At 31.8% G+C, this 15,547-nt stretch overlaps 1 protein-coding gene across 3 annotated transcripts; it reads right to left on the bottom strand.

Annotated features, from left to right (window-relative positions):
• Positions 1-5,557: 5,557 nt before the first annotated feature.
• Positions 5,558-14,831, bottom strand: LOC149575441 (guard cell S-type anion channel SLAC1-like). Of its 3 annotated transcripts, none has more exons than XM_089815189.1 (5): positions 10,875-11,513; positions 10,517-10,670; positions 8,061-8,831; positions 6,326-6,357; positions 5,558-6,234 (listed from the first exon to the last, which is right to left on the bottom strand). In XM_089815189.1, exons 2-5 carry the CDS (start codon positions 10,664-10,666, stop codon positions 5,781-5,783), a joined length of 1,407 nt encoding a protein of 468 aa, XP_089671315.1. In that variant the 5' UTR covers positions 10,667-10,670; positions 10,875-11,513; the 3' UTR covers positions 5,558-5,780. The 3 variants fall into 3 exon arrangements, with proteins under 3 accessions (XP_089671315.1, XP_089671314.1, XP_089671316.1); XM_089815188.1 differs by having other exon boundaries at positions 10,517-10,654; XM_089815190.1 differs by lacking the exons at positions 10,517-10,670; positions 10,875-11,513 and adding an exon at positions 14,383-14,831.
• Positions 14,832-15,547: the final 716 nt, after the last annotated feature.

The following is a 15,547-nucleotide window of genomic DNA, read 5'->3' as shown; positions in this document are numbered from 1 at the left end:
GAAGAGTGTTTTATAACCACAAAAACAACTCTTCAACTCCTCATTGAGACCCTTTGGTTTCTAAATAAGGTCTTCATTTTCCCCAACTTTTCAATATTCCATTTAGATGGCACATGGAAGCATTGATAAAAAAATAAAAACCCCTACATGAGTGTTATTCGTAAAAATATTATTTTAAAAATAAAATATATAACAAAACCCACATAGTGGACGTTATTAGTAGGAAAAAACTAAAAATAATTAAATATGGTGACATGGCCACCAACCCCCGCATTCCACATAACCCAAGCATAATGAAAAAAATGTTTTAAAAAGACATATTGACGAGGCCACCACTCCCTTTATGTAGGTGTCTGACAGCACTGTCATTGCTATTAGTGATAGTAACTATCATCATTGACATGTTAGTGACGACAATTATTGCCATTGACAGCAATGACAATGTGTGAGTGATGGTGATTATTGTCACTAATAGCAACGACAGTATTGCCAGACACTGGTGTGCTTGTGTGTGCATTTTATTATTATTTTTTTTAAAAAAATATTCTATTTTTTATTTTTATATATATAGTTTTTATGTTTCTTAATTTTAAATTTTTGTTTTATTTATTTTATTTTAAAATTACACACACATTATGTTTCTTTATTTTATAAATCAATTTTATTTTCTCCTTTTTCAAGTCATTTTATTTTAATGTTGAATTTAAATTTTATGAATGTCAAATAGTAGTTCGAACATAAAATGTCATGCACAAATGTTTATTTTATGTAGTGCATATTGGAATGTGGAATGTGGAATGCAAAATGATTTTTTATTTTATTTTAGTTTTTTATTTTTTGTTTGTAATTGCTACACTTTTTTTTTCCTTACACAGATTATTCCTTGTAATATTTTGGTGCTAGTAATTGTTGTCACCATTGTATATGCCTCTTGGCATAATACTAAAAACATACAATATGAACTAAGGGGAAAATGGTATGGTTTGGCATAATCAAGAATAAAGATGGAATATTTTGGTTTGATTAAATTTTTGGATAGTTTTAAAATTTGAATAATTTTGACACAGTTAATTTCTCACTAAGTGTTGCCATCAATTCCAAAGGGGGAGATTTTTGGCAAGTTAGAAAATATGGATGCATACATGTTGTCATTTATTGAAATACTATATATAGGTAAGGTTGCATGAAGTGAACTTTTAGTTTTTGGTTGATATGAAAATTGCTTAAGTATAAGCCCGGAATATAGACAATAGAGGTACAATTTTAGTCAATGAGCTTCACATGATTAGTATATATGGTCACAATTTTGTATTATGGTAAAATGTAGTCTGTAGATGATGAAATTATGTTTTTTTTGTATTTAGACAACATTTGGCATATGTTTTGGATGAAAAACATGAAGACAGATCATTGCAGAGTATAGAGTATAAGATAGATATCAGGCATTTTAGTCTAAGGAATTGAATTTCCTTGTTAATTCAATTATTTGGCAATATAGGGATGACATCTTAGATGTTAAACCTCAATTAGAAAGTTTTAATTTATGTTTTAGATAAGTTTTTACATGCTTCATCATGAAAGTTGTCTGGGCAGGATAATTACAAGGGTGTATAAGAAGGAATTTTGGATATGTGAAGTACATCCATTCTATGGTTATAATATGCGAGCTTTATGTATGATGGTATATTGATTTATTGATGCTTATGTTGGAAATGTAAGAGGAGTAACTGAGAGGGGAGGGGTGAATCAATTACCACAAAAATAATTCCAAGTCCCTTAGATGTCAATACAAATTTCTCACTTAGTAAACCAAATCCTTGCTCTTCTCAATTAGAACTAGATATACATTGTAACTCAATTAACAAAGCAATCTTAAGATATTAATGTGTATTAATCTTTAGTAACTTAGTTGCAGAAACATAAAGTATTAAAAAAATAACATGAACACATGAGACACCAAGATTTAACGTAGAACCCCAATTTGGGAAAACCTCCAATGCAACTAGTTACAACTTTTTAGTCTTTTGAGGTGAGCCCTATTAGGAACCAACCATGTTAAGGGTTACAAAACACATAGTTATGTGTGGCCCTATTAGAGTATTTGAATGACCCTTTTAGTAGTGACCTTGTTAGAGTTCTTTAGACACTTTAATTGGAAATGCCACCTTATTAGATGATTTACAAAATGACTCTCAAGCCAAGATTTCTTTCTTGCTACAATTGTTAGAGAGAAACAATGATTGACCTAATTGATGAAGCAGTTGACTTTGCAAATTCAGATCATTGTCCCAGCTTATCCCCTTGATCCTCCTTGATTAGAATATGTACTTTGTAGCTCGTTGGATGTTCTATCTCTAATTAGATATCCTTCTTATTTCGCATCTTTCTCATCCTTCAAATTGCTTGATTCAATCCACAACTTTACCTTTCATATATATATGGAACCCAATGTCAAGTTGGCTTGAATATCCTTTCAAACAAACATTTAACATCCACTTAGTCAAATTCTATTAACCATTTCATTAAAAAGTAATCCATTGTCAGTCGGCTAACATTGGACTGAACACTAGGTTAATATAAAACTTTCTTTGATAATCGACCAAACTTGGTTTACACTAACTCTCTTCATTGATCTGCTTGGTTGATACTCGAGACTTCCATAGTGCTCGACTAACCTCAGTTAACACTAGTTGTGCTTAGATAGAGTGTGACATTTGTGTAACATCAATGACAATATACAATTGAATAATTATTTTCAACGATGTAATTAGTTTTTGCATGGGCATGATCAAATGCAAGATACACAAAAGGACAAATCAAACATTGAAGATATCGGTACAAATAGTTTTGGTATAATATCTATAACTCTTGTATAGATTGTATACCACTATATGAGTAGTGATCTCCATTGTAATACAACTCTTAATAGGGTTGAGACCGAGCTAACAAGGACTCATGTACTAAATGTATGTATAGACTCCTAACAAGGTCAACACTCCCAATAGGGTATTTTGGATTAGTACATTTATTTTGGGTACCATCCCCATTAGGGATTTCCCTGGACAAGGTTTCCCTAGTTAACAAACATGATGTTATGTGTTTCATGATATTGTGTACTTTACTTTTCACTTTATTTATTTATGCATGTCTATGGTTAAATGCTGAAATATATAGTTGACTGGGAATGTTGAAATACTATTCCCTATTCCTAACAAAATAATGTCTATTCTAACACAATCCTCTCAAAAATAATAATTTGTTACTTATAGATATTTCAATATTTTAAATGTATATTTAAAATTTTATTAAAAAATACTATTTTTTATGACTTGAAATATGTCTATTTCAATTGTAGATCCTCTCAATATTTGCTCTAATTACAAACTATGCATTGATACACTAACCTTTTGCTCAAAGAACACTACATTTTAATGTTAAAAGGTTCTTTTTTTATACAATTATCTTTAAATAATTTTTATTTTTTTTAAGTCTACATTCCTCAATGTCTCTCAACATGCCTTAGAATTACAACCTATGTGAATAAACACACATTGTATTATAATCTTATTTCCTTACAACTATATTTCACACTTATTTTCAACATGACAATATAATTAATAATTATTTACCATACTTCCAATAATTGCTCTATCACAAAATACGTCTTAAATTACTATTAGCTCTACTCATATGTTAATTTTTTTTAAATTAAAGATATTTTCTCATACACATATTAATATATAAGCTATGGTATAATAATATTAATCGTATTCACATATTAAAAACTATATCTCCTTACAAATTATCTTATATTTCACATTTAATTTTATGATGTCACTATAATTAATAAGTTAATTTACCATACCTCCTATTTACCATATTTTCAATTAATCACTTTATCACAATTAACTACTATTAACTCTACGCATGTGTTAATCTCATATTAAATTGATTAAACCATACTAATTTACCATAGTTGCAATTAAGAAATCTAATATAGTGATGACTATTAACTACTCATTTGTATATTTTATACTAAAAATATTGTCTAACATAGTGATTTACCATACTTTCAATTAATTAATGTATGACAAAATATCTTTATATTACTATTAACTATTGAAATATGTTGATTTTGTATTAAAGATAATTTCTAATAAACTATTTCATAAATTATAAACAAATATTTCAAATTAACAATAACCAACCATTTACTAACAATAAAACTACACATTTTCACATCTCATATTATTATAGCAACCACCTTTTCTGTTAGCCCTTTAAATTGCACAAAATTGCCTATAACTAGATATAAGGTTTTATAATCTTAATCTATACCAAGAGCCAAGACGAAGGACTACCTTTGCAAAGTCTATTATCATTTAAATATTTACAACTATATTATTTTAGAAGTAAATACAATTAAAAAAATTGATTAAACCAAGTGCAATTGATAATAGGTGTTCATTTGACCAAACAATTTTCTGAAAACATTCTACTTTCTAGAAATATGAATTGCAAACATTCAAACTTATGTGAAAGATGAAGAGTTCAATTCACATAAAAATATATCTTTCAAAAGACAACAAAATTTGTATTATTTAGAAAGAAAGACACATTATTTTATAGCCTACAATAGGAAACAATGTATATGGATCTATAGACGATTTATAGTATGGGACTTCCCCATAGTTCTTATAGGAAGCGCCTAATTATACCATAGATGAAACATATACATTTTATAGATTGATATCATAAAATCCAAAGCCTATATATTAAATAGACTAACATCACAGATTCCATCTTACAAATCAATTTTTCAAAATCAACATATAATATTTATTTAACATTAAAAAATCAAAAAATTATTTACATTTAACATGTTCTAATTAGATAAAGCATAAGAGGACCCAAACCTGGGCACTGGATCCTTCAGACTTTAGAATTTTATTATTATTTAGAAAGAAAGAAAGGTTAATTTATAGTCTACAATAGGGAACAATGTATATAGATCTGCAGATGATTTATAGTATGAGACTTCCCCATACTTCTTTTAGAAAGCACCTAATTATACTATAGATGAAACACTTACACTTTATAGATCGATATCATAAAAATCCAAAGTCTATATATATCTAAACAGAGTAATGTCATAGATTCCATCTTACAAATTAATTTTTCAAATCCAACATTTAATATTTATTTAGCATTGAAAAATCATCATAATGAAAATTATAAATTATTTACATTTGATATGTTCTGATTAGATAAAGCAAAAGAGGACCCAAACCGAACATAAAAATAACATCCCTACTTAAAAGTACAGATAGAAAGGAATTCATAAGAAGTGATGTAATGATGTAATGTTAGATTTTCACTAAGAACATCTAAGATGTAAGAACAATCTTCCATATGTCAAATATATAAAAGAAGTACCTTCCTCCATAATAAAGAAAATTAGATTTTCACTAAGAACATCCAAGATGTAAGAACAATCTTCCATATGTCGAATATGTAAAAGAAGTACCCTCCTCCATGATAAAGGAAAAAACGAACATAAGTGGAAACCTGTATCTATATAGCATAAATTCCAATAGTAATATACCATGCACATTTTAAACTGAATATCCCCAAACCATTATTTTAGACTCTATAGACCAATGCCCATCTGACACCATTCAAATCACAAGGATCTCCCTTACATTCTTTAACCGGTCCAATCTCATAGCATAAGAATATCCTCTAATGATAGAAAAAGGCATTAAAGAGAACAGATTTTTTCATAAACTATGGATACTATAGAGGCAAGCCTCATTATCCCCTCCTTGGTGTTCTTGTCCTGAAGGAGGCACCTGGTGGATGTCAGGAAACACTGGAGTTTCTTTGCTATGTAATAATCTTGTTTGATGGCCTTTTACGGTGGATCTCATGAGATCAAGACTATTACGAATCACCCCTTTCCTTTTGTTATTAAGGTGGCGCTCATAGTTCTTGTGCTTTGATATTTGTTGGGTGGTTATGGCAATGGCCATGTCATTAGGAAATAGAGTTTTCCACACAAAGGCATGAAGAAGAGTGGCGACAAAGAGAGAGGAAACAGTTGTGGTGGCAATCACTGAGAGAATTACAGCCATGCTTTGTGTTACAGGATGAGTTACCTGCTGTGAGTATCTTATGGTAGCTATTGAAGCTGAGGTCATTGGATATGTGTATGCCCACCATGAAATTGAAAACCTGAAGTATAATCAGAATAGTCAGATAAATGTGTTTGATGGAGTTCATTAAATATCACAAACTACTTGTTTTAGTGGATCTGCATTTGTACCTGAAGCCTCTGAAGAAATTAAACCTTACAACCTGCAGCAAGACAAAGTCTTAGTTAAAAAAACTTGCAGAAAGATTTTCTAATGTTTGATCAGGTAGTTTTCTAAGTATTCAACGTACACACATTCAATTAATATCACTAATAATTGCAACTATTCTTACCTACATTTCTCTAATCAATGTGTTAATCAAATTAATTGATTAAACAATCACTTCAATTGACTAATTGATCTATTATTGAATAATCAATCAAACTGGTTAATTAATCAGATTATATGACTAATCAATTAAATGAGTTTAGCTTTACTAATCTAAGCTAAAGTCTAATCTATAGTTTAGCTTTACTTCAATCTAGAATCTACTTGTACTTAGATTTAGTTTCAATGAATAAAAGTATTTTGATTTATATATTATTTGATTACTTGCTCACAAATAGACTAAACTTCTTATGACTAGGCAGTTTTGTTGTGGGGGTAACCAGAGAGATTACATGGGAAGGGATGTTTGTTAATAATTATGCTGGGAGCAGATGCTTGTGTCAATTTAAAGGGTTTAAGGCTGTCATCTTATTTATTTAATTGAATTTGTGGAGTATGTTTCTCGTGTTTCAATATGGTCGAGAGGAATTAAACTTGAAGGTTTTAATTAGTAGCACATGTAGATATAAAGTTACATGCAAATATGTAGGTTTAATAAAATTCTAAAATCAATATTTTTATCTGTATTCTTGTTGACACTAATTGAAATAAGTCTAGAATTCAATCAAATTCATGCCAGCAGAAGACACAGAAACAAATATCCATCCTAGATTTAGTAGAACAAGGTATTAAACAATATTGGGATAGAACATAAATCTAGAGTATGAATCTCTGTACAGATAACAATAGAATCTAAAGGGAGGTAGAAGAATTGAGTAGTAGTGTATTTGTAATGGAGGAAATTTTGAAGATTGAATAATGAAATTGTTTTACGACAGAAATAACTACCCATCTCAGATGTAGTAGTACAAGGTATTATGCAATATTGGGATAGAACCCAAATCTAGAGTATGAATCTATGTACAAATAACAGTAGAATCTAAAATGGAGATAGAAGAATATTCAGTGATAGTATAATTGTAATGGAGGCAATTTTGAAGATTGAATAATGAAATTATCTTTTGGAAATAGATTGTGTCGGCACGTCGAATGATTTACCATCAAAATAATGATTGAGAATTCAATTATCATTCTGATGATAGATCATTGAATGCGATTCAAAATCAAAATTCTATTATTATTTACTATAGTCATTATTTTTAAAGATAGGATTTAAAGTTCCTGACTTAGATTTGAGCCGAAGATACCGATGCTCTCCTGGCGCTGGATGCTGATGCTGATGTGCTCGGAAGTGTGGATGTATTTGGGTTCTGCCTGGATGCTCGAAGGAAGCGCATCCTAGGACTGTGGATGCTAGGATGTGCTTCCTACAAGCATTTGGGAAGCGTCCAAGAAGAAACCCTCGGCCAAAAGGTCATTCCCACACCAAAAATATTTTGCACCTCCCCTCATCCAACATCAGCATCAGCATCAGCATCCGCATCTGTAACTTAGGTTAGAACAAATAAGATGAAATAATAAATGAAAGAATATAGCTTTGATAAAGTTCAGCAAATAGATATCCAAATTATAGATTAATTTCCAAAAGCATACACATTTGAAGCAGCAGCAGCAATGAAGAAAAAAAAATGTACTTACAAGAGATGCGTAGAGGAAGATTGCAACTGAATAACAAATGCGAGAGACTGTATCAAATTCTCCAAAGATAGTCTCCCAAGCCCAACTTGCAGTAGCCGGGGCAGCAATAAACAGAAAAAACACAGGATGCAATTCCTTTGGCAGTGTCTCACTGGTGGGCAATCTCTGGTAAAGAGTAACAAAGAGCACTAAATAATGGGCCAGCCCAACTCCCCAAAAGAATTTCGCCACTTCCTTCCAACCCAAACGAGCTGCCAAAAGAGATCCCACAAAGTTTCCCACCACGGACAAATGTGTGCATGGATTGCCTACTTTAGAGAGCCTTCTTTCTCCTCCAAAGAGCCATTGGCCATACACTTTGAGCTCCAAGACAAACAATGGCGCCATAAAGATGCACCACACTGAGGGATGCACTGACTTTGTCACCACTGGAGGCACTGCTACAGCTAATGTCAAGCAGGCCACCCATGGAGCAAAGAAGAAGTTCACTCTCACTGGGTGACAAAACTCCCTCTTCACTGCCTCCCAGTGATACCATGATTTCAGCAAATAGATGAAGAAGACTATTATGAGCGTGCACACTGCAATTGACCATAGGGCTAAGTTTATGTGTGGTGGGATATGAAGGAATGCAACTGAAGGAGTTGTTGCTAGAGCCTTCCATAAAGAGGACTGGCTTGCTAATCCAATGCACATCCCAAAACAGGCATTGGGAAATCTTAGTAGGAATGGCCATTTCTTATCCAGAGGAAGTAGAAATTCTTCAGTTTCCTAAAAACAATCAAACCCATTATCATTAGATAACAAAATTGGCGGTGCACTGGCCATTATCAACAGGTCGAGTGATGAGAGATATCAGATTTCTACAATTCATTATAATTATTATAAATGATTGTTAGATTCGATTTTATGTTTATTTTTAGCATCAATGTTTTGGATCACACTCCATGATCTATCATCAGCATGGAAGAGAGCAAGAGATGTAACAGGAAAAATCCAATAATGTAACTTACAAAATATGTAGATGCTTAACAGACTTGTTCTGCTAAATTATTGCTTTGTTATCTAAAATGATAGATAAACCAAAGATAGATTTCTGTAAAAGAATTATGGACAGTTATGATGTCTCTTATATATATGTAAATGATACAGTCACGATCAATGAAAAAGCTGTAATAGTCATGGCTTGTATTGACATCTTAAATGTTTCATCCAGTGGTAGAAACAGACTACATAGATATCTTACATGAAAAAAATCTGATAGAAATAGATCATATTGACAGTTCGCATGAAAAAGTCTGATAGAAATAGATTAGATTGACATTTTGGATGGAATAAATGTTGATGATGTGGATAACATTGACATTTGGATTATGCTAGAAAGCATTGATGAAATATACAAATCACTTCTATCATATTGGTGTGAATCAAAAGGGTTGTTGTTAGTATTTCATATTGTTATACAAAATTGGTGAGGGTAATGGCATAATTTTTTATTATGCTAGTCATCAAGGTTTTAAATTCTACAAAAATAATATAAAAATGAGATTAAAATGATGCAACCAATAACTTTGGTGAAATGGATATATAGTCCAATAGAAACATAGACATGATCTTGTACTCCCCTAAAATAACATGTTCAAATTTATGAAGGCTATTAAATCCCCTACAAAATGTGTCCAATCAATGCTGTGTGAAAGTAATCTATTTTTTAAGTAGAATTTTTCTGGATTCGATTGTGTTGAAAAAAAATTCATGGACTTCGAATCAATTCTCAATGCTCTCTTATGCTCATTCTGATGACGAATCTTTTGAAGTGTGATTCAAAGCATCAATGAAAAATGAAAAAATGTTATCATAGATTGTGGAAATCTCTGCTCTTCAATCTATTTCTTCCTTCACAGTCATAACACAAATGAATAATAAAAATTTGTTCCCAAAGATCTGTAATAGAAATTGGTAATAACATCAATCAGTCATCAAGAAGATTTCTATCAGGATGTGCAGTGGTATCAGAAAGAATGATAAAGATACAAGAATACTGTGTCCATCTTCTTTTACTTGAATATATGGAGAACATAGAAACCATACAAGAATTTCAACTTTCAGTCATTAATAGTAAAATTCTCAGCACGAAGGCTACAAATTCAAAACACAAAAAAATTCGTTGTTAGCAAAAGTCAATCTTCTAACATTTAAAACTCTTCAAAACAACTGTAAAACCAGTTCTTAACATAAGAACAAGCCCATGCCACAATATCAGCAAACAAGAAGCTGTGTAAGACTATCAGTTCCAAAATTTGTTCTAAGCATAGATATAAAAAAGAATTCATACAAGAAATAAGCAATAATAACCAATGGTTGGAAGATGTAATAAATTTAACTAAATTTTTTGCGTAGTTTTATCATTCCTGTATAAAAAAGGAATAAGAAAAGTTTGACTACAATCCTCATACCTTTAAAACTTCAAGCTCTGGCCCCTGCAAGGAATGATAGTATCTTTCAGCAGGAATTTCCACACTGACTGAATCCAAAAACATAGAACGCTCAGAATGACCAGTACCCCTTATGTCCTCCATTATGGAATTTGGTTTCTGCATATCCATTCTCCTGGATCAAATGCAATCCACCTCTATTTGGATTTCTACTAATTGATTAACTGTGAAAACAGTCTTTTATAAGCTTCTTCAATCCTAGTTCAAGCACTCTAGAATGCGGTAAACCATAGTTCAAAATTTCGTTCTCTGCCACTTATCGAGGAGGCAAATTAAAAAAGTTTTCTCGACAAATATCAGAAATAAATCGGTAACTTACAGTTTTACTGCCGGCACTCTCAGCTAGAATTCTCCACCAGAAAACCTTGTTATTTCTCATTTTGTGAAACTTCTCGCTAGAAGTAGAGATATTTGCCACTTCTTCGCTAGAATTTAATCTATGTGTGGAACCAGAATTTAATCTATGTGTGGAAGCATAATTCTAGAATATGACTTTGAAAGTTGTAATTTTTTTTGGGAGGGGGGAGGATTGTTTTTACCATCATAATGCTTCTTGAGTTACAACTACAAAGAAACCCACTATGATAATTTTGTTCCTTAGACCTCCAAATTTATGTGCGAGAAGAAAAGGTTATTTGATGGGTTTTTGGTTTGGTTAATTTGCATCACAAGCCTGAGATTTGTGGCTGAGAGATGCCCTGACTGATACGCAAAAGAGACAGTAGCCATTATTGGCATTGCATATGCACATGCACGACAAATTAAGATTTTACACCTGAAAAAGCTTGGCATGTGCAGACTTTACTGTGGAACATAAAAATGAGTTGGTGGTGTTGGTCAGTTTACAATGCACATTGCTCAAGCATTTACTCAGTTCTTGCACATGAAAAGTGTGTCAACGTGACGGGGAAGCACCGGTTCCGTCGACAATGACCATTTTCTAAACCTTTTCCATCGTTTCTACCTTCTCTAATCTGTCAACGACGTTTCGCTAAAACCCTTGCATCCTAGGTAAATTTGCCCACAATAAAAAAAGAAAAAGAAGGTGAAAGTTCTTCATTCTAAGCGTATACATGATTGGACATGATTGCGACATTGCTAAGACGATTTAACTATGTAGTTTTTAAGTCAAATTCATTGATCCATGTTTCATGGGTAGTGGCTCACATGAACCAATCTTTCATAAAAATGAATGGGAAACTTAGCACTCATTCATAACTATGGAGTCTTATTCATGGTTAAATCAATTCTATTTGCAACCCCATTTGCAAAACCTTCATGAAGTGTTATGCCTTATGAACCATTCATTAGAAAGCCCCATTAAGCTTATCTTTGATAAGTATGCATGATTAGCAATAGATTCCCACCTTGAGAGGGATGAGCTTGGAATTGTGTTTGAATGAATTTCTCGGAATGGATATTCTAAGTCCTAAATTCATGGTCAAAGTGGTTCAACCTATATGGCTTATGCTTTTGGGGTAGCTATTCATGAATAAGTAACCCTTTTATGAACCAAAAAAGACGTAGCATGGAGAACTAATCCAATTCTCTTGTGTATTAGGAATCTCAACTAAGGTGATGAATAGTGAAGAATTACAAATTACTAGTGTAGACAACTTTCCACAATCTATATCATTATTATGTATTGTTTATAGATTTGATTGTGTATGAAATTTTGAATCAATGGTTTGGGTTGCACTATATGAACCATCATTTTACATCCTAAACCATATTTTATTAAAATGGTAGTTCCCAAAGTGTGACTCAAAAAAATCATACATAATTCATACAATCAAATATAAAAATAAGAAAAATATTGCATATTATATTGAAAACTTGGGATGTGTAGTTCTAAGATGAGTTATTTAACAAATTAAAAATATAAAAAATATTTTGTATTTCACACTAGGAATCTCATAAAGGGAAGTGGATCAATTAATATAAAGGAAAAATAAATTAGCATGCAAATTTTACTATTACATTTTTCCCCTATTTTGACGTTCATGGAAACATACATAAATATGCATGCCAAAGTAGAACATCCATCAACCTAGAACATTAGTCACAAAGCTCAATGATGAGTTAAACATCATTAATACCCAAATGATGTCACCCCAATAGTCTAAATGATATCTCAAGATCATGATTGCTCTAAAATTAATATGATGGCAAGGACTAAGTTCAAGTGGGACTAAATGTTATGAAGGATATAATTTAGTGGTCCCCTAAAATAATATGTTGAAATTTATGAAGGATATAAAATCTTTCATAAATTGTGTCCAATCAATGAATTGTGAAAGTAATCTATTGCTCAAGTGTAATTTTTTTGGATTTGATTGTGTTGAGAAAAAAAATCATCTATCTTTCAAATCAAATCTTTATGCTCTCTTATACTCATCCTAATGATGAATCTCAAAATCAGATTCTAAATATCGATGAAATCCAAAAATAATTATACTTATGATCATCATAGATTATGGAAATCTCTTTTCTTCAATCATTTTATTTCTTCACAACCATAATACCAATGAATAATAAAAATTTGTTCCCCAAAACTTGTAATAGAAATAGGTAATAACATTAATCAATCATGAAAAAGATTTCTACCAAGATGTGCAATGGTATTAGAAAGAATGACAAAAACACAAGAATAGTATGGTCATGCCTGTTTGGTTGCTAGAATAGGAATAGGAAATTAGGAATATGTTTTCTATTTTTTGCTTGCTGCATCAATTGAAATAAGGAATAGGAATACATATTCTCATTTTTCCTCTAAAATGAGCTTATGTCTATTCCAAAAATAGTTGTTATTGGAATAGCCATTCCTATTCTCAATTCCTATGCCTTCAACCAAACAGACTTTTTACTGTGAATATATATGGAGAATATAGATACAATACAACAATTCGAAAGGCACAAGAATAGTATGCTCATCTTCTTTTTGAGTGAATTTATGGAGAATATTGATACTTTAAGACACAAGAATAGTATTCCCACCTTCTTATATTGTGAATTGGAGAATATAGACGCCATACAAGAATTTCAAAGATACAAGAGTAGTACACCCATCTTCTTTTAGAAGAATATAGATACCGTACAAGAATTTCAAAGACCCAAGAATAATATGCCCATCTTCTTTTTGAATGAATCTATGGAGAATATAGATACCATACAAGAATTTCAAAGACATGAGAGTACTATGCCCATCTTCTTTTACTGTGAATATATGGAGAATATAAATACCATAAAAAAATGACGAAGGTACAAGAATAGTATGCCCATCTTCTTTTACTGTGAATATATGGAGAATATAGATATTATACAATAATTTCAAAGTCCCAAGAATAGTATGCTTTATTTCTTCTACTGTGAATATTTAGAAAATATAGATACTATAGAAGAATTTCAAAGACACAAAAGTATATGCTCATCTTCTTTCTGAATGAATATATGAAGAATATAGATACCATACATGAATTCAATTTCGAATCGTAGATAGTAAAATTCTCAGCATAAAGACTAAAAATTAACCCCAAAAAAATTCGCGCTAACCAAAATCAATCTTTTAACATTTAAACCTCTTCATAAACAACTGTAAAACCTGCTCTTATCATTAGAAGAAACTCATGCTACAAATCCGCAAGCAAGAAGCTATGTAAGAGACTCTGAAACTATCAGTTCCAAAATTTGCTCTAAGAGAAGCATATATATCAAAGAAGCACCCAAACAAGAAATAAACAATAATAAATTTAACTAAAATTCTTGCATAGTCATATCATTCCCTGATAAAAAAGGAATACAAAAAGTTTGATTAAGATCCTTCTTACCTTTAGAACTTCAAGCTCTGGCCCCTGCAAGGCATGATAGTATCTTGTAGCAGGAATTTCCACACTGACTGAATCCAAAAACATAGAACGCCCAGAATGGCCATTACTCCTTATCTCCTCCATTATAGAATTTGGTTTCTCCATATCCATTCTTCTAGATCAAATGCAATCCTATCTCTATTTGGGTTTCTACTATGAATGGATCAAATGCAATCCTATCTCTATTTAGCTTTCTACTATTTGGTTTAACTGTGAAAAGAGTATTTATAAGCTTCCTCAACCCTAGTTCAAGCACTCTAGAATGTGAAGCCATAATTCTAGAATATAGCTTTCAAAGTTGTGATTTTTATTTTGATTGTTGTTACCGTCATAATTCTTGAGTTAACTATTTCTACAAAGAAAACCATTATGATAATATTGCTCCTTCAACGTCCAAATTCAATAAGTGTGAAAAAAAACGATGTTTGATGGGGTTTTTGTTTTGTTAATTTGTATGACAAACCTGAGATTTGTGGCTGAGAGATGCCCTGACTGATACGCAAAAGAGACAGTAGCCATTATCAGCATTGCATGTGTACGACAAATTAATTGACTTTCTTCATGACATCTACGAAGCCGGTGAAGAATGGTTTACAATGTACAAAGCATTTACTAAGTTTTACACCTGAAAAAGCTTGGCATGTGCAGACTTTACTGTGAACATAAAAATGAGGTGGTGGTGTTGGTCAGTTTATAATGCACATTGCTCAAGCATTTACTCAGTTCTTGCACATGAAAAGTGTGTCAACGTGACGGGGAAGCGCCGGTTCAGTCGACAATGGCCGTTTTCTATGCCTTCTACATCGTTTCTACCGTCTCTAATGCCGTTTCACTAAAACCCTTGCATCCTAGGTAAATTTTTTAGTTTTTTGTCAAATTTATTGATCCATGTTTCATGAGTAGTAGTTCACACGAACCCATGGCTCATGAGAATGAATGGAATAGAAAGGTGAAGCACCAAGACTTCTTGGGAGGTCACCCATCCCTATACTATTCCAGCTTGAGTGTGCTTAACTATGGAGTTCTCTCCATAGTTAAACACATTTGCTTGCAACCCCATTTTCAAAACCTTCACCTAGTGGTGTGCCTTAGAACCATTCATTAAAATGCCCCTTAACTCTGTCAA

This window comes from Cupressus sempervirens, chromosome 2 (assembly GCF_028749045.1).
Source record: "Cupressus sempervirens isolate cs-2001-9-10 chromosome 2, ASM2874904v1, whole genome shotgun sequence".
NCBI lineage: Eukaryota > Viridiplantae > Streptophyta > Pinopsida > Cupressales > Cupressaceae > Cupressus > Cupressus sempervirens.
The sequence above is the reverse complement of the archived record's forward strand: the minus strand, read 5'-3'. Positions and strand labels throughout refer to the sequence as shown.